This window comes from Girardinichthys multiradiatus, chromosome 23 (genome assembly GCF_021462225.1).
Source record: "Girardinichthys multiradiatus isolate DD_20200921_A chromosome 23, DD_fGirMul_XY1, whole genome shotgun sequence".
NCBI classification, from domain to species: Eukaryota; Metazoa; Chordata; class Actinopteri; order Cyprinodontiformes; family Goodeidae; genus Girardinichthys; species Girardinichthys multiradiatus.
The window spans coordinates 28,476,875-28,496,405 of NC_061815.1; the positions used below are offsets into that span (position 1 = coordinate 28,476,875).

Consider the following 19,531-nt stretch of genomic DNA (forward strand, 5'->3'; position numbering starts at 1 on the left):
GGAGGATTTGAAATGCCCAAATTCAAAATGCCATCAGTAAATGTGAAAGGTCAAAAGATTGATGGTCCTGATGTTGATCTTAATCTAAAAGGCCCTAAATTTGAAGGGGATGTTACATTGCCAAAGATTAAAGGAGATCTAAAAGGTCCTGAGGTGGACATTGAAGGCCCAAATATTGACATTGAGGGTCACCAAGGTGGGCTGAAAATGCCTAAATTTAAGATGCCATCGTTTGGCATGAAAGGCCCCAAAATAGAAGGCCCAGATGTCGATATCGATCTCCCTAAGGCAGACATTGATGTAAAGGCACCTGATGTAGACATTGAAGGAGCAGATTTTGATATCAAGGGACCAAATGCAAAACTGAAAGGACCCAAATTCAACATGCCCAGCATATCTGGACCCAAAATATCCATGCCAGATGTGGATTTCAACTTGAAAGGCCCAAAACTCAAAGGTGACATGAATCTTTCAACTCCAAATATAAAAGGAGACATCAAATCACCTGAAATTGACATCAAAGGTCCAGAGGTTGATATTGAAGGATCAAAGGGAGGATTTGAAATGCCTAAAATGAAAATGCCATCTCTAAGTTTGAAAGGTCCAAAGGTTGATGTTCCAGATGTTGACATTAATCTGAAAGGTCCTAAAGTTAAAGGGGATGTGGATGTTGCACTGCCAAAGATGAAAGGAGATCTAAAAGGTCCTGAGGTGGACATTGAAGGCCCAAATGTTGACATTGAGGGTCACAAAGGTGGGCTGAAAATGCCTAAATTTAAGATGCCATCGTTTGGCATGAAAGGCCCCAAAGTAGAAGGCCCAGATGTCGATATCGATCTCCCTAAGGCAGACATTGATGTAAAGGCACCTGATGTAGACATTGAAGGAGCAGATTTTGATATCAAGGGACCAAATGCAAAACTGAAAGGACCCAAATTCAACATGCCCAGCATATCTGGACCCAAAATATCCATGCCAGATGTGGATTTCAACTTGAAAGGCCCAAAACTCAAAGGTGACATGAATGTTTCAACACCAAAAATAAAAGGAGACATCAAACCACCTGAAATTGACATCAAAGGTCCAGAGGTTGATATTGAAGGACCGAAGGGAGGATTTGAGATGCCCAAATTCAAAATGCCATCTGTAAATGTGAAAGGTCAAAAGATTGATGGTCCTGATGTTGATCTTAATCTAAAAGGCCCTAAATTTGAAGGGGATGTTACATTGCCAAAGATTAAAGGAGATCTTAAAGGACCTGAGGTGGACATTGAAGGCCCAGATGTTGACATTGAGGGTCACAAAGGTGGGCTGAAAATGCCTAAATTTAAGATGCCATCGTTTGGCATGAAAGGCCCCAAAATAGAAGGCCCAGATGTCGATATCGATCTCCCTAAGGCAGACATTGATGTAAAGGCACCTGATGTAGACATTGAAGGAGCAGATTTTGATATCAAGGGACCAAATGCAAAACTGAAAGGACCCAAATTCAACATGCCAAGTGTATCTGGACCACAAATGTCAATGCCAGATGTGGATTTCAAATTCAAAGGCCCAAAACTCAAAGGTGACATGGATCTTTCAACTCCAAAGATAAAAGGAGATATCAAATCACCTGAAAATGACATCAAAGGTCCAGACATTAATATTGAAGGACCAAAGGGAGGATTTGAAATGCCCAAATTCAAAATGCCCTCTCTAAGTTTGAAAGGTCCAAAGGTTGATGTTCCAGATGTTGACATTAATCTGAAAGGTCCTAAAGTTAAAGGAGATGTGGATGTTGCACTGCCAAAGATGAAAGGAGATCTAAAAGGTCCTGAGGTGGACATTGAAGGCCCAAATGTTGACATTGAGGGTCACAAAGGTGGGCTGAAAATGCCTAAATTTAAGATGCCATCGTTTGGCATGAAAGGCCCCAAAGTAGATGGTCCAGATGTTGATATCGATCTCTCTAAGGCAGACATTGATGTAAAGGCACCTGATGTAGACATTGAAGGAGCAGATTTTGATATCAAGGGACCAAATGCAAAACTGAAAGGACCCAAATTCAACATGCCCAGCATATCTGGACCCAAAATATCCATGCCAGATGTGGATTTCAACTTGAAAGGCCCAAAACTCAAAGGTGACATGGATCTTTCAACTCCAAAAATAAAAGGAGACATCAAACCACCTGAAATTGACATCAAAGGTCTAGAGGTTGATATTCAAGGACCAAAGGGAGGATTTGAAATGCCCAAATTCAAAATGCCATCAGTAAATGTGAAAGGTCCAAAGATTGGTGGTCCTGATGTTGATCTTAATCTAAAAGGCCCAAAAATTGAAGGGGATGTTACATTGCCAAAGATGAAAGGAGATCTAAAAGGTCCCGAGTTGGACATTGAAGGCCCAGATGTTGACATTGAGGGTCATAAAGGCGGACTGAAAATGCCTAAATTTAAGATGCCATCGTTTGGCTTGAAAGGCCCGGAGGTAGAAGGTCCAGATGTTGACATTGATCTTCCTAAGGCAGACATTGATGTAAAGGCACCTGATGTTGACATTGACGGAGCAGATTTTGATATAAAGGGACCTAATGCAAAACTGAAAGGACCCAAATTCAACATGCCCAGCATATCTGGACCCAAAATATCCATGCCAGATGTGGATTTCAACTTGAAAGGCCCAAAACTCAAAGGTGACATGAATGTTTCAACACCAAAAATAAAAGGAGACATCAAACCACCTGAAATTGACATCAAAGGTCCAGAGGTTGATATTCAAGGACCAAAGGGAGGATTTGAAATGCCCAAATTCAAAATGCCATCAGTAAATTTGAAAGGTCCAAAGATTGGTGGTCCTGATGTTGATCTTAATCTAAAAGGCCCTAAAATTGAAGGGGATGTTACATTGCCAAAGATTAAAGGAGATCTAAAAGGTCCCGAGTTGGACATTGAAGGCCCAGATGTTGACATTGAGGGTCATAAAGGCGGACTGAAAATGCCTAAATTTAAGATGCCATCGTTTGGCTTGAAAGGCCCGGAGGTAGAAGGTCCAGATGTTGACATCGATCTTCCTAAGGCAGACATTGATGTAAAGGCACCTGATGTTGACATTGAAGGAGCAGATTTTGATATAAAGGGACCTAATGCAAAACTGAAAGGACCCAAATTCAACATGCCCAGCATATCTGGACCCAAAATATCCATGCCAGATGTGGATTTCAACTTGAAAGGCCCAAAACTCAAAGGTGACATGAATGTTTCAACACCAAAAATAAAAGGAGACATCAAACCACCTGAAATTGACGTCAAAGGTCCCGAGGTTGATATTGAAGGACCAAAGGGAGGATTTGAGATGCCCAAATTCAAAATGCCCTCTGTAAGTTTGAAAGGTCCAAAGGTTGATGTTCCAGATGTCGACATAAATCTGAAAGGTCCTAAAGTTAAAGGGGATATGGATGTTGCACTGCCAAAGATGAAAGGAGATCTAAAAGGTCCTGAGGTGGACATTGAAGGACCAAAGGGAGGATTTGAGATGCCCAAATTCAAAATGCCATCAGTTAATTTGAAAGGTCCAAATATTGGTGGTCCTGATGTTGACCTTAATTTAAAAGGCCCTAAAATTGAAGGGGATGTTACATTGCCAAAGATTAAAGGAGATCTAAAAGGTCCTGAGGTGGACATTGAAGGCCCAAATATTGACATTGAGGGTCACAAAGGTAGGATGAAAATGCCTAAATTTAAGATGCCCTCATTTAGCATGAAAGGCCCCAAAGTAGAAGGTCCAGATGTCGATATCGATCTCCCTAAGGCAGACATTGATGTAAAGGCACCTGATGTAGACATTGAAGGAGCGGATTTTGATATCAAGGGACCAAATGCAAAACTGAAAGGACCCAAATTCAACATGCCCAGCATATCTGGACCCAAAATATCCATGCCAGATGTGGATTTCAACTTGAAAGGCCCAAAACTCAAAGGTGACATGGATCTTTCAACCCCAAAAATAAAAGGAGACATCAAATCACCTGAAATTGACATCAAAGGTCCAGAGGTTGACATTGAAGGACCAAAGGGAGGATTTGAAATGCCCAAATTCAAAATGCCATCAGTAAATTTGAAAGGTCCAAATATTGGTGGTCCTGATGTTGATCTTAATCTAAAAGGCCCTAAAATTGAAGGGGATGTTACATTGCCAAAGATTAAAGGAGATCTAAAAGGTCCTGAGGTAGCCATTGAAGGCCCAAATGTTGACATTGAGGGTCACAAAGGTAGGATGAAAATGCCTAAATTTAAGATGCCATCATTTAGCATGAAAGGCCCCAAAGTAGAAGGTCCAGATGTAGATATCGATCTCCTTAAGGCAGACATTGATGTAAAGGCACCTGATGTAGACATTGACGGAGCGGATTTTGATATCAAGGGAACAAATGCAAAACTGAAAGGACCCAAATTCAACATGCCCAGCATATCTGGACCCAAAATATCCATGCCAGATGTGGATTTCAACTTGAAAGGCCCAAAACTCAAAGGTGACATGGATCTTTCAACTCCAAAAATAAAAGGAGACATCAAACCACCTGAAATTGACATCAAAGGTCCAGAGGTTGATATTGAAGGACCAAAGGGAGGATTTGAAATGCCTAAAATGAAAATGCCATCTCTAAGTTTGAAAGGTCCAAAGGTTGATGTTCCAGATGTTGACATTAATCTGAAAGGTCCTAAAGTTAAAGGGGATGTGGATGTGGCACTGCCAATGATGAAAGGAGATCTAAAAGGTCCTGAGGTGGACATTGAAGGCCCAAATATTGACATTGAGGGTCACAAAGGTAGGATGAAAATGCCTAAATTTAAGATGCCATCATTTAGCATGAAAGGCCCCAAAGTAGAAGGTCCAGATGTCGATATCGATCTCCCTAAGGCAGACATTGATGTAAAGGCACCTGATGTAGACATTGAAGGAGCGGATTTTGATATCAAGGGACCAAATGCAAAACTGAAAGGACCCAAATTCAACATGCCCAGCATATCTGGACCCAAAATATCAATGCCAGATGTGGATTTCAACTTGAAAGGCCCAAAACTCAAAGGTGACATGGATCTTTCAACCCCAAAAATAAAAGGAGACATCAAACCACCTGAAATTGACATCAAAGGTCCAGACGTTGATATTGAAGGACCAAAGGGAGGATTTGAAATGCCCAAATTCAAAATGCCATCAGTAAATGTGAAAGGTCAAAAGATTGATGGTCCTGATGTTGATCTTAATCTAAAAGGCCCTAAATTTGAAGGGGATGTTACATTGCCAAAGATTAAAGGAGATCTTAAAGGACCTGAGGTGGACATTGAAGGCCCAGATGTTGACATTGAGGGTCACAAAGGTGGGCTGAAAATGCCTAAATTTAAGATGCCATCGTTTGGCATGAAAGGCCCCAAAGTAGAAGGCCCAGATGTCGATATCGATCTCCCTAAGGCAGACATTGATGTAAAGGCACCTGATGTAGACATTGAAGGAGTGGATTTTGATATCAAGGGACGAAATGCAAAACTGAAAGGACCCAAATTCAACATGCCCAGCATATCTGGACCCAAAATATCCATGCCAGATGTGGATTTCAACTTGAAAGGCCCAAAACTCAAAGGTGACATGGATCTTTCAACCCCAAAAATTAAAGGAGACATCAAATCACCTGAAATTGACATCAAAGGTCCAGACGTTGATATTGAAGGACCAAAGGGAGGATTTGAAATGCCCAAATTCAAAATGCCATCAGTAAATGTGAAAGGTCAAAAGATTGATGGTCCTGATGTTGATCTTAATCTAAAAGGACCTAAAATCGAAGGGGATGTTACGTTGCCAAAGATTAAAGGAGATCTAAAAGGTCCTGAGGTGGACATTGAAGGCCCAAATATTGACATTGAGGGTCACAAAGGTAGGATGAAAATGCCTAAATTTAAGATGCCATCATTTAGCATGAAAGGCCCCAAAGTAGAAGGTCCAGATGTCGATATCGATCTCCCTAAGGCAGACATTGATGTAAAGGCACTTGATGTAGACATTGAAGGAGCGGATTTTGATATCAAGGGACCAAATGCAAAACTGAAAGGACCCAAATTCAACATGCCCAGCATATCTGGACCCAAAATATCCATGCCAGATGTGGATTTCAACTTGAAAGGCCCAAAACTCAAAGGTGACATGGATCTTTCAACCCCAAAAATAAAAGGAGACATCAAACCACCTGAAATTGACATCAAAAGTCCAGAGGTTGATATTGAAGGACCAAAGGGAGGATTTGAAATGCCCAAATTCAAAATGCCATCAGTAAATGTGAAAGGTCAAAAGATTGATGGTCCTGATGTTGATCTTAATCTAAAAGGCCCTAAATTTGAAGGGGATGTTACATTGCCAAAGATTAAAGGAGATCTTAAAGGACCTGAGGTGGACATTGAAGGCCCAGATGTTGACATTGAGGGTCACAAAGGTGGGCTGAAAATGCCTAAATTTAAGATGCCATCGTTTGGCATGAAAGGCCCCAAAGTAGAAGGTCCAGATGTCAATATCGATCTCCCTAAGGCAGACATTGATGTAAAGGCACCTGATGTAGACATTGAAGGAGCGGATTTTGATATCAAGGGACCAAATGCAAAACTGAAAGGACCCAAATTCAACATGCCCAGCATACATGGACCCAAAATATCCATGCCAGATGTGGATTTCAACTTGAAAGGCCCAAAACTCAAAGGTGACATGAATCTTTCAACCCCAAAAATTAAAGGAGACATCAAATCACCTGAAATTGACATCAAAGGTCCAGAGTTTGATATTGCAGGACCAAAGGGAGGATTTGAAATGCCCAAATTCAAAATGCCATCAGTTAATTTGAAAGGTCCAAATATTGGTGGTCCTGATGTTGATTTTAATCTAAAAGGACCTAAAATCGAAGGGGATGTTACATTGCCAAAGATTAAAGGAGATCTAAAAGGTCCTGAGGTGGACATTGAAGGCCCAAATATTGACATTGAGGGTCACAAAGGTAGGATGAAAATGCCTAAATTTAAGATGCCATCATTTAGCATGAAAGGCCCCAAAGTAGAAGGTCCAGATGTCGATATCGATCTCCCTAAGGCAGACATTGATGTAAAGGCACTTGATGTAGACATTGAAGGAGCAGATTTTGATATCAAGGGACCAAATGCAAAACTGAAAGGACCCAAATTCAACATGCCCAGCATATCTGGACCCAAAATATCCATGCCAGATGTGGATTTCAACTTGAAAGGCCCAAAACTCAAAGGTGACATGGATCTTTCATCCCCAAAAATTAAAGGAGACATCAAATCACCTGAAATTGACATCAAAGGTCCAGAGTTTGATATTGCAGGACCAAAGGGAGGATTTGAAATGCCCAAATTCAAAATGCCATCAGTTAATTTGAAAGGTCCAAATATTGGTGGTCCTGATGTTGATTTTAATCTAAAAGGACCTAAAATCGAAGGGGATGTTACATTGCCAAAGATTAAAGGAGATCTAAAAGGTCCTGAGGTGGACATTGAAGGCCCAAATATTGACATTGAGGGTCACAAAGGTAGGATGAAAATGCCTAAATTTAAGATGCCATCATTTAGCATGAAAGGCCCCAAAGTAGAAGGTCCAGATGTCGATATCGATCTCCCTAAGGCAGACATTGATGTAAAGGCACCTGATGTAGACATTGAAGGAGCGGATTTTGATATCAAGGGACCAAATGCAAAACTGAAAGGACCCAAATTCAACATGCCCAGCATATCTGGACCCAAAATATCCATGCCAGATGTGGATTTCAACTTGAAAGGCCCAAAACTCAAAGGTGACATGGATCTTTCAACCCCAAAAATTAAAGGAGACATCAAATCACCTGAAATTGACATCAAAGGTCCAGAGTTTGATATTGCAGGACCAAAGGGAGGATTTGAAATGCCCAAATTCAAAATGCCATCAGTAAATTTGAAAGGTCCAAATATTGGTGGTCCTGATGTTGATTTTAATCTAAAAGGACCTAAAATCGAAGGGGATGTTACATTGCCAAAGATTAAAGGAGATCTAAAAGGTCCTGAGGTGGACATTGAAGGCCCAAATATTGACATTGAGGGTCACAAAGGTAGGATGAAAATGCCTAAATTTAAGATGCCATCATTTAGCATGAAAGGCCCCAAAGTAGAAGGTCCAGATGTCGATATCGATCTCCCTAAGGCAGACATTGATGTAAAGGCACCTGATGTAGACATTGAAGGAGCGGATTTTGATATCAAGGGACCAAATGCAAAACTGAAAGGACCCAAATTCAACATGCCCAGCATATCTGGACCCAAAATATCCATGCCAGATGTGGATTTCAACTTGAAAAGTCCAAAACTCAAAGGTGACATGGATATTTCAACCCCAAAAATAAAAGGAGACATAAAGTCACCTGAAATTGACATCAAAGGTCCAGAGATTGATATTGAAGGACCAAAGGGAGGATTTGAAATGCCCAAATTCAAAATGCCATCAGTTAATTTGAAAGGTCCAAATATTGGTGGTCCTGATGTGGACCTTAATCTAAAAGGCCCTAAAATTGAAGGGGATGTTACATTGCCAAAGATTAAAGGAGATCTAAAAGGTCCTGAGGTGGACATTGAAGGCCCAAATATTGACATTGAGGGTCTCCAAGGTGGGCTGAAAATGCCTAAATTTAAGATGCCATCATTTAGCATGAAAGGCCCCAAATTAGAAGGTCCAGATGTAGATATCGATCTCCCTAAAGCAGACATTGATGTAAAGGCACCTGATGTAGACATTGAAGGAGCGGATTTTGATATCAAGGGACCAAATGCAAAACTGAAAGGACCCAAATTCAACATGCCCAGCATATCTGGACCCAAAATATCCATGCCAGATGTGGATTTCAACTTGAAAAGCCCAAAACTCAAAGGTGACATGGATCTTTCAACTCCAAACATAAAAGGAGACATCAAATCACCTGAAATTGACATCAAAGGTCCAGAGGTTGATATTGAAGGACCAAAGGGAGGATTTGAAATGCCTAAAATGAAAATGCCATCTCTAAGTTTGAAAGGTCCAAAGGTTGATGTTCCAGATGTTGACATTAATCTGACAGGTCCTAAAGTTAAAGGGGATGTGGATGTGGCACTGCCAATGATGAAAGGAGATCTAAAAGGTCCTGAGGTGGACATTGAAGCCCCAAATGTTCACATTGAGGGCCACAAAGGTGGGTTCAAACTGCCTAAATTCAGGATGCCATCATTTGGATTTAAAGGATCAAAAGCAGAAGTTCCTGATGTGGATGTCAACCTCCCTAAAGCAAATATGGATGTAAAAGCTGATGATATTAACATTAAAGGGAAAGATGTTTCTTTTGGGGGATCAAGCTTGAAAGTCAAAGGGATAAAATTCAGGAAGCCAAAAATTACAAGTCCTAAGGTCTCTGTACCAGACTTGGATGTTAACTTGAAAAGCCCAAAATTGAAAGGTGATGCTGATATTTCAACTCCAAACATAGACGGCAACATCAAATCACCTGAAATTGACATCAAAACTCCAAACATTGATACTGAAGGACCAAAGGGAGGATTTGAAATGCCCAAAATCAAAATGCCGTCTCTAAGATTGAAAGGTCCAAAGGTTGATGTTCCGGATTTTGACATTAATCTGAAAGGTCCTGAAGTTCAAGGGGATGTGGATGTTGCACTCCCAAAGATAAAAGGAGATATAAAAGGTCCTGAGGTGGACATTGAAGGAGCAGATTTTGATATCAAGGGACCAAATGCAAAACTGAAAGGACCCAAATTCAACATGCCCAGCATATCTGGACCCAAAATATCCATGCCAGATGTGGATTTCAACTTGAAAGGCCCAAAACTCAAAGGTGACATGGATCTTTCAACCCCAAAAATAAAAGGAGACATGAAGTCACCTGAAATTGACATCAAATGTCCAGACGTTGATATTGAAGGACCAAAGGGAGGATTTGAGATGCCCAAATTCAAAATGCCATCAGTTAATTTGAAAGGTCCAAATATTGGTGGTCCTGATGTTGATCTTAATCTAAAAGGCCCTAAAATTGAAGGGGATGTTACATTGCCAAAGATTAAAGGAGATCTAAAAGGTCCTGAGGTGGACATTGAAGGCCCAAATATTGACATTGAGGGTCACAAAGGTGGGATGAAAATGCCTAAATTTAAGATGCCATCATTTAGCATGAAAGGCCCCAAAGTAGAAGGTCCAGATGTCGATATCGATCTCCCTAAGGCAGACATTGATGTAAAGGCACCTGATGTAGACATTGACGGAGCGGATTTTGATATCAAGGGAACAAATGCAAAACTGAAAGGACCCAAATTCAACATGCCCAGCATATCTGGACCCAAAATATCCATGCCAGATGTGGATTTCAACTTGAAAGGCCCAAAACTCAAAGGTGACATGGATCTTTCAACTCCAAAAATAAAAGGAGACATCAAGTCACCTGAAATTGACATCAAAGGTCCAGAGGTTGATATTGAAGGACCAAAGGGAGGATTTGAAATGCCCAAATTCAAAATGCCATCAGTAAATTTGAAAGGTCCAAAGATTGGTGGTCCTGATGTTGATCTTAATCTAAAAGGCCCTAAAACTGAGGGTGATGTGGATGTTACACTGCCAAAGATTCAAGGAGATATAAAAGGTCCAGACATGACCATTGAAGGCCCAGATGTTGACATTGACGGACACAAAGGTGGGCTGAAAATGCCTAAATTTAAGATGCCTTCATTTGGCTTAAAAGGCCCCAAAGTAGAAGGTCCAGATGTTGATATCGATATCCCCAAGGCAGACATTGATATGAACGCACCTGATGTTGACATTGAAGGAGCAGATATTGATATTAAGGGACCAAATGCGAAACTGAAAGGACCCAAATTCAACATGCCCAGCATGTCTGGTCCCAAAATATCCATGCCAGATGTGGATTTCAACTTGAAAGGCCCAAAACTCAAAGGTGACATGGATATTTCAACTCCAAAGATAAAAGGAGACATTAAAACCCCTGAAATTGACATCAAAGGTCCAGAGGTTGATATTGAAGGACCAAAGGGAGGATTTGAAATGCCCAAATTCAAAATGCCATCAGTAAATTTGAAAGGTCCAAAGATTGATGTTCCAGATGTTGACATTAATCTGAAAGGTCCTAAAGTTAAAGGGGATGTGGATGTTGCACTGCCAAAGATGAAAGGAGATCTAAAAGGTCCTGAGGTGGACATTGAAGGCCCAGATGTTAATATTGAGGGACATAAAGGTGCACTGAAAATGCCTAAATTTAAGATGCCGTCATTTGGCATGAAAAGCCCCAAAGTAGAAGGTCCAGATGTCGATATCAATCTCCCTAAGGCAGACATTGATGTAAAGGCACCTGATGTTGACATTGAAGGAGCCGATTTTGATATCAAGGTGCCTAATGCAAAACTGAAAGGACCCAAATTCAACATGCCATCAGTAAATTTGAAAGGTCCAAAGGTTGATGTTCCAGATTTTGACATTAATCTGAAAGGTCCTAAAGTTAAAGGGGATGTGGATGTTGCACTGCCAAAGATGAAAGGAGATCTAAAAGGTCCTGAGGTGGACATTGAAGGCCCAAATATTGACATTGAGGGTCACCAAGGTGGGCTGAAAATGCCTAAATTTAAGATGCCATCATTTAGCATGAAAGGCCCCAAATTAGAAGGTCCAGATGTAGATATCGATCTCCCTAAAGCAGACATTGATGTAAAGGCACCTGATGTAGACATTGAAGGAGCGGATTTTGATATCAAGGGACCAAATGCAAAACTGAAAGGACCCAAATTCAACATGCCCAGCATATCTGGACCCAAAATATCCATGCCAGATGTGGATTTCAACTTGAAAGGCCCAAAACTCAAAGGTGACATGGATCTTTCAACTCCAAAGATAAAAGGAGACATTAAAACCCCTGAAATTGACATCAAAGGTCCAGAGGTTGATATTGAAGGACCAAGGGGAGGATTTGAAATGCCCAAATTCAAAATGCCATCAGTAAATTTGAAAGGTCCAAAGGTTGATGTTCCAGATTTTGACATTAATCTGAAAGGTCCTAAAGTTAAAGGGGATGTGGATGTTGCACTGCCAAAGATGAAAGGAGATCTAAAAGGTCCTGAGGTGGACATTGAAGGCCCAAATATTGACATTGAGGGTCACCAAGGTGGGCTGAAAATGCCTAAATTTAAGATGCCATCATTTAGCATGAAAGGCCCCAAATTAGAAGGTCCAGATGTAGATATCGATCTCCCTAAAGCAGACATTGATGTAAAGGCACCTGATGTAGACATTGAAGGAGCGGATTTTGATATCAAGGGACCAAATGCAAAACTGAAAGGACCCAAATTCAACATGCCCAGCATATCTGGACCCAAAATATCCATGCCAGATGTGGATTTCAACTTGAAAGGCCCAAAACTCAAAGGTGACATGGATCTTTCAACACCAAAAATAAAAGGAGACATCAAACCACCTGAAATCGACCTCAAAGGTCCCGAGGTTGATATTGAAGGACCAAAGGGAGGATTTGAGATGCCCAAATTCAAAATGCCATCAGTAAATGTGAAAGGTCCAAAGATTGGTGATCCTGATGTTGATCTTAATCTAAATGACCCTAAAATTGAGGGTGATATGGATGTTACACTGCCAATGATCCAAGGAGATATAAAAGGTCCAGACATGAACATTGAAGGCATAGATGTTGACATTGAGGGACACAAAGGTGGGCTGAAAATGCCTAAATTCAAGATGCCTTCGTTTGGCTTGAAAGGCCCCAAATTAGAAGGTCCAGATGTCGATGTCGATATCCCCAAGGCAGACATTGATATGAAAGCACCTGATGTTGACATTGAAGGAGCAGATATTGACATTAAGGGACCAAATGCGAAATTGAAAGGACCCAATTTCAACATGCCCAGTATATCTGGACCACAAATATCCATGCCAAATGTGAATTTCAATTTGAAAGGCCCAAAACTCAAAGGTGACTTTGATCTTTCAACTCCAAAAATAAAAGGAGACATCAAACCACCTGATATTGACATCAAAGGTCCAAAAGTTGACATTGAAGGGCCAAAGTCTGGCATCACATCTCTATCATTTCAAACTGAGGATCCAAAGCTTGACACTAATTTAAGACAAAGCAGTGAAAATCTGAAGTTCCCAACAATACCTGGGTCCAACATAGTACTGCCAGATGTTGACATAAATCTGAAGGATTCAAAATTCAAAGGGGATTTTAAAGGAGAGGGTCAATTTCCAAAAGCTAAACTGAAGGAACCATATGTCAAAACAGATTTTCCGGAACTCAGCACAAAAAAACCTAAATTTAAAATGCCAAAGGTTGGATTCAGGAGTCTAAAGATAAAGACCTCAGAAACTGATATCAAACTGGAACATGGAGATGTCAACATAAAAGGAATGTCTGGTAGCTGTGAGGGCCTTGACCATGACATAGGTTTGACAGGTTCAAAGCCCAAAGGTTCCAAATTCAAGATGCCAAAATTTGGCCTGAAAGGTCCAAAGGTTGACATGCCTGAAGCTGATCTTCCAAAACCTGGTATTGAAATAAAAACATCAGATATCAGCACAGCAGGACCAGAACTTGACATTCATAGTGGAAAAGTTAAAGGACCAAAAATGAAGGTGTCAGCTGTTTCAGGACCAAAAATATCAATGCCAGATGTGGATTTAAATGTAAAAGGTCCAAACCTTAAAGGGGATTTAGATGTTTCAGTTCCAAAGATGGAGGGAGAACCAATGCCAGATGTAGACCTAAACCTCAAAGGTCCAAAAATGAAATTTGCTAAGGATCTGTCTGTTCATGAAGCTGACTTTAAAGGACCAAAGGTTGAGGTTGAGGGACCCAAGGTTGGATTTGAAATGCCCAAAATCAAAATTCCATCTTTTGGCATCAAACTTCCACAGCTGGAAAGTTCAAACGATACCATAACCATTCCAAATGCCAACACTGACACAGTAACCCACAAAATGGACACTGAAGTTGGTGGACTTGATATTGAATGTCCATCGGCAAATCTTAAAAATCCCAAAATGAAACTTCCAAAAACGGACATCAGAGGAGCAGACATTGAAATTGAGAGTCCAAGTGGTAAAATTCAAGGACCCACATTTAAGATGCCAAGTTTATCAGGCCCCAACATTTCAATGCCAAATGCAGATTTAAATCTAAAAGGCTCCAAACTTGAAAGTGACATGGATGTTTCAAAGATCAAAGGAAAAATAACAACATGTGAAGCTGATATCAAAGGTCCAGAGGTTAATCTGGAAGGGCCCAAGGGTGGCTTTGAAATTTCTAAAATAAAAATTCCATCAGTAGACATTAAAGACATTAGAGTGACAGGAAAAGCTAGGAAACCAGAAGCTGATATTAAAACACCAGATGTAGACCTAGGTGTTGACACAACCAATATTGATGTCAAAGGGACAAAAGCTAAGAAGCCTCTTTTTGGTAAACTTCATTTTCCGGGTGTAGAGTTAGATATTAAATCCCCAAAACTAAAAGGTGATAGATCTTTAGCTGAGGGATTGAAATCACATGATACAGACATTTCACAGGTTTGTGTGGAAGGCCCTGATGTTAAAGTAAAAGGTGGTCCAGAACTTAGTGCAAGTATTTCAGCGCAAAAAACTGGAGGCCTTCAATATCCAGAGGGTACAGTACCTTTTCCAAAAAATTTGCCAAAGTTTGGTATTATTCTGCCTAAGGTAGAAGGCCAAGATGATGTAGAAAAAGACAAATCAGAACTTACAGCCAGTAGTGGCACAAATCCAGAGTCTCACTCTTTCAGTCTTCAAGTCAGTTCACAAAATATTGACATTCCCAGTCCAGAACTGAAGCATGGTGAAGCCAAAGCAAAAACAAAGATGCAAAGATTTTTTGGCAAATCAAAAGCAAAAGGTAGTAGTACAGGTGACCTTTGTGAACCAGAATTAGGTCTGAGGGGAAAAGAGGGCAAGGCTACTAAAATACATTCAAGTGAAATGATGGGTGGAAATTTAGACCTGGAAGGTGATTCTAGAGTCCGTTTATCAACTAAAGAAAAGTCAGCCTCACTGGATCTATTTAAAAAATCAAAGCATCAATCTTCCTTTGCGAGTGATGAGGGTTCACTTGCAATTAGTTCTCCTTCAGCTTGTTCAGAAGCAGAGTGTGGTGACATTTCAATAGATGTTGGAGGAAGTAAGGTCAAAGGTAAGAAAGGCAAATTAAAGTTTGGCACGTTTGGAGGTTTTGGGTCTAAGTCCAAGGGCTCATATGAAGTGACACTTGAAAACGACAATGAAGGAGAGATAGAGGGGAGTACAAATGTTTCTGTACCTCTTAAAAAATCCAGATTGTCGTCATCCTCAAGCATTGACAGTGGATCAAAAAGGTGGTTTCAGGTTTCCAAGACTTGAGCTATCACCAAAAAAGTAATAGTAAGATCATTTAAACCCTCTAATATGCACTCAAACACAATCTCCTAAAGCAGTATACATTTCAAACTATGGCTCTATTAAATTTAATAGAATATGCATGGTAATCTCTGTTTAACTATAAATGACTTTTTTAAAGAAAATGAAATTGGAGTGCATCAGATTGTTAAAAAATTCTTCAAACTGTAAATAAGATAAATGTATACTATTAATAATGAATATTGTTTTGTACATAGTCCAGATTTATTAATCTATTGCATCACACAAAAGCAGAGGTCATTACAAGTTACTTTATTCTTTTAAATGTTTTTGTTTTATTATTATTGAATGGTTGTTGCATAGTCGTAACCAGGGTCTATTGAAAAGAAAAAACATTATAGTTGTTTTGTAGACAAATTCTTTTTATACACTCAAGCACAATTTTAATCAGTTATCAGTTTTGTATCAGTACAAGGATGTTTTTTTCTATGCTTCAATAGTACTCAGTGCAGAATTCTGTTTTTGCAGTATAATTTTGACAACATTCTGAAGATTCGCATTCTTGTACATAGTATAATTGCAACGACAATCGTTTTGGAAATTCTTTGAAATGCTGTGTGTACTGATTGCTGTCGCTTCATTTAAGAAAAATTGTATCTGCTAAATTTCTATGTCACTGACAATAAACATTTATTTACTTTGTGTATTTTAAACTGGTTTCTTATTCCTGTCATTTTTACATCTTTACAGTAAGTAATCCTCTATATTTAATTTCATTTTGAAACTTTGTTTTGTATAGACACCAACTTTGGTCATGTTGCAGTCACTTTGTAGTGTCATCTATTGTCAAAACAACTTCTGTGCATTTAGAAAGTTGTATACAATTGATTATATTTCATAGAGTGCATAATATTTTGGATCCATGCTTTTGTGTGCATTCTGCTAAGTAAATGCAATAAACAGATTTCTAGAGTTTATTCTTGTTTTTAAACTTGATTTACAATAACTCAATTGACTGTGAGAGTCAGTTGAGGTATTAGTATTTTTTAATGCTATTACAATTTCTTTACACAACTATTTAGCATACACTAAATTGCTAAGCAGATATATTAGAATGCACATGCAGTACTTTTACATAACACACTGGGATTTTAAAAACAAAACAGCAACCCACACATGGCTTAATTCTTCCCTCTCAAACTTTTAAGTTCTAAGGTTTTTCATATTTTGTACATATCTAGTAATTATGGTGTATGTTATTTTTCAAACTTTTTCACTTTGAATTAATATTTGTTTAGTAAAATCAGTGGTCTAACTTTTTTACGATTAAGGTTAGATTTCAATTCAATTAAATTTTATTAATTTTAGGAATATAGCACCAGTTCAGAGCAAATGTCATCTCAAGGCAGATGATAAAACAGAGAGTTCTAAGCATGTAGCTACAGTGGTAAGTAAGGACTCCATATTAACAAGAAAAACCTCTAGTAGAACCATGCTCAGTATAAGTGGCCATCTGCTGTGATTGGCTAGCTTTAGAGGGCAGAAAGTAAACAGAAAAAAAAAACACAGAAGCACCAGTCCAGGAGTAGTTTATTTGGGAAAGAATACAGCACACACCGTTAGTGACATCACTAATACCATTAGTAGTTCCATCTAAGAAACACAATAAAACAAGAAAGCACTGAGCCAGTAGTAGTATCAATGGGATAAGAAAATTAAGAGTAAATACCTGCAGCAATAGCTCACTGGCATTATCCTTGAAAGAGACAGTTAAAGACAAAATCCCTAGGCAGAGTGTATCTTCTATGAAAACAACAAGAATGAGAACATACACTTTATTAGATTATGACACACAACACAAATACACCACACAAAGGTTTCTATTTACTGCTGCAATTTCTAGTTATGATTAAAGTTCCTTGTCAGGTTAAACACAATTTTGTGGCCTCACACATTTAAGATAATAAAAGGAATAGAAGTGTTGCACATATATTTATTCTGAACTTTTGTTATTTTATTTAGAGAGCACTCACATGTTGCATTTCTAATTTAACAAATAAATATTAAAATCGTTTAGAATTTCTTCCTTTAGGAATTTCTTTCTTTAGGAAGTGGCATAGAGAAACACTTTTAGAATTTTGACATTTTCTTATGAAGAGATGGTAAAAAATATGAGGACAAGTAGAAGGAAAACTGCAGAAACAGAATCTCCACATGCTCTTTCTAGTATTTTTTTAAGGAAACATTGAACTAAAGCAGAACCATCTGCTGGAAGAGGTATGGACAGTAGAGGCAGACAAGCCATTTGGGTGCTTTCTACCAAACTGGTTTGTGTGGCTTTAAAAATGTTTTTTATTGTTGGCATTTGCCCTTTGCTTAGCTAGATGAAAGAACAATGGGCAGGTTAATGGAGACCATTAACATATAAAAATATAGTGACAAGCATGTTCATGTTATTTTTACTTGTAACTGTTTTTTTTTTAAGATGAACCTAATAAGCTATTAAAAACAAAAGCAATTCAACATAAATATAATGTCAAATAAACATTGGTATAAGACAAAATTATTGTCTCTTGTCCAACTGCTGTTTATTTCAATGCCACTTACCTCATAGTATATATATGTCAATAAACTGATCTACACTTCAGAGTTGTGCTGATTTCAGTTTAACCTTCTTGCTCATCACCAACATTGGATATTTTGAAACCTTATGAAGTTAATAAATACTACTTGAAAAGGTGTGTGTTACTCTTCTGCAGTGTAGTTTGACATTTTTAATCAAATGTTATAAAAGCCGATAAGTGGTGTTCTCAAACGGCACTTGTGAGTTGCTCAGTAACAAAACCAATTACTATTTCTTAATTCTATTTAGAGTTACCTTCTCTGGTATGACAAAAACGTGTTTTTATTATTGAAATGTCATTAGTTCTTGACTAATTCTACAAACACATTCTGAAGTTTCAAATAATTTCTATAAATGAAATATACAACATTTGCTTACAGTTAACTGACTACACACCAGAATCAGGACATCTCTTCATAGCTTATAATGTTAGGAGTATATGTTGTACGCAGACCATGTCAATTACTATTTTCACTTAATATTAAAAGTTCTAAAAATTACATTAGCTTAGGAATTACCCTAGCTAATCAGCAACATTCACATTTGCCAAGTTATTTCTTCGTAAATAAGAATCATGAAAATGTGTTTTTTCAAAGATATCACACCTTATAATCCCATCACACTATTGAGTATGAGCCTTTTGTTTTTATTGCGTTAGAAGACATGATTCCACAATAAAATAACACTAACCAATCCTCTTCCTTACAGTTGGGCCAAAAATTATTCATATCCTGGAAAGTATAGATGTATATATTTTTTCATTTAACTGAGAAGTTTGTTTCTCACATAAAAGGAAAAAGGCATCTCTCCAATGACAACAAAATAATTAAAATCTTTATAAAAAAATTGGCATGTTAAAATTTTTTTATGTTCTCAGTGTACATCCACAATGCTGAAAAGGAGTGTTTAAAACGTGGCAGAAGTAGTGGCAGAAGACATTTTGATGTATCCTAAAATCTCTTTAATGGCCTCATGTTTAGATTTACCTATCACGTGAATAGGATCCCACTACGGAGGCGAGAGCTGGTGTAAAGCAGCTGGTCTCCAAGCACTCTTTCTTCTCTGCCCCTCAATGTGTTGCAGTAGCAGGGCTTGTAAAACAAACCAAAAGTGTCTGAACCAATATAATCAGCACCTCTCTGACAGCATTCGTTTTTACTTCACTGTATGGCCATAAAAGTCGCATCTGAATTTGGACACAGCAATAGTGAATGACATCCGTGAATCAGTAATTCTGTGTTTGATTAATCTGTGGTTTCAAGGACTTTGATGTGTGACACAAAAAACTGAATTTTGGAACTGGAATTGAATTTTGGAATAGAAAATGAAAGTTATCAAATGGAATTTTCAATACATAGCAAAGCAATTTTCAAAGCAAACAAATTCAGTTTAAAAGCCAAGGAATTCAGTTTCAAACCATTAAATTCATTTTAATGG

General features: G+C 38.6%; 1 protein-coding gene and 1 long non-coding RNA gene across 2 annotated transcripts in view; one reads left to right on the top strand and one right to left on the bottom strand.

The window, feature by feature from the left end:
- The window catches only part of ahnak (AHNAK nucleoprotein), a 32,643-nt gene extending 16,195 nt beyond the window's left edge, over nucleotides 1-16,448 (top strand). Inside the window, exons 8-9 of the mRNA XM_047353207.1 lie at nucleotides 146-5,689; nucleotides 5,864-16,448. Of these exons, the coding sequence (XP_047209163.1) occupies nucleotides 146-5,689; nucleotides 5,864-15,474 (15,155 nt within the window). The 3' untranslated portion in view covers nucleotides 15,475-16,448. The remainder of the gene's footprint in view (nucleotides 1-145; nucleotides 5,690-5,863) is intronic.
- A 595-nt stretch (nucleotides 16,449-17,043) lies between these two features.
- Nucleotides 17,044-19,283, bottom strand: LOC124860179. The gene is made up of 2 exons (XR_007036288.1): nucleotides 19,081-19,283; nucleotides 17,044-17,274 (listed from the first exon to the last, which is right to left on the bottom strand). It is a non-coding gene; the product is annotated as an uncharacterized LOC124860179 (long non-coding RNA).
- Between the last annotated feature and the right edge of the window lie 248 nt (nucleotides 19,284-19,531).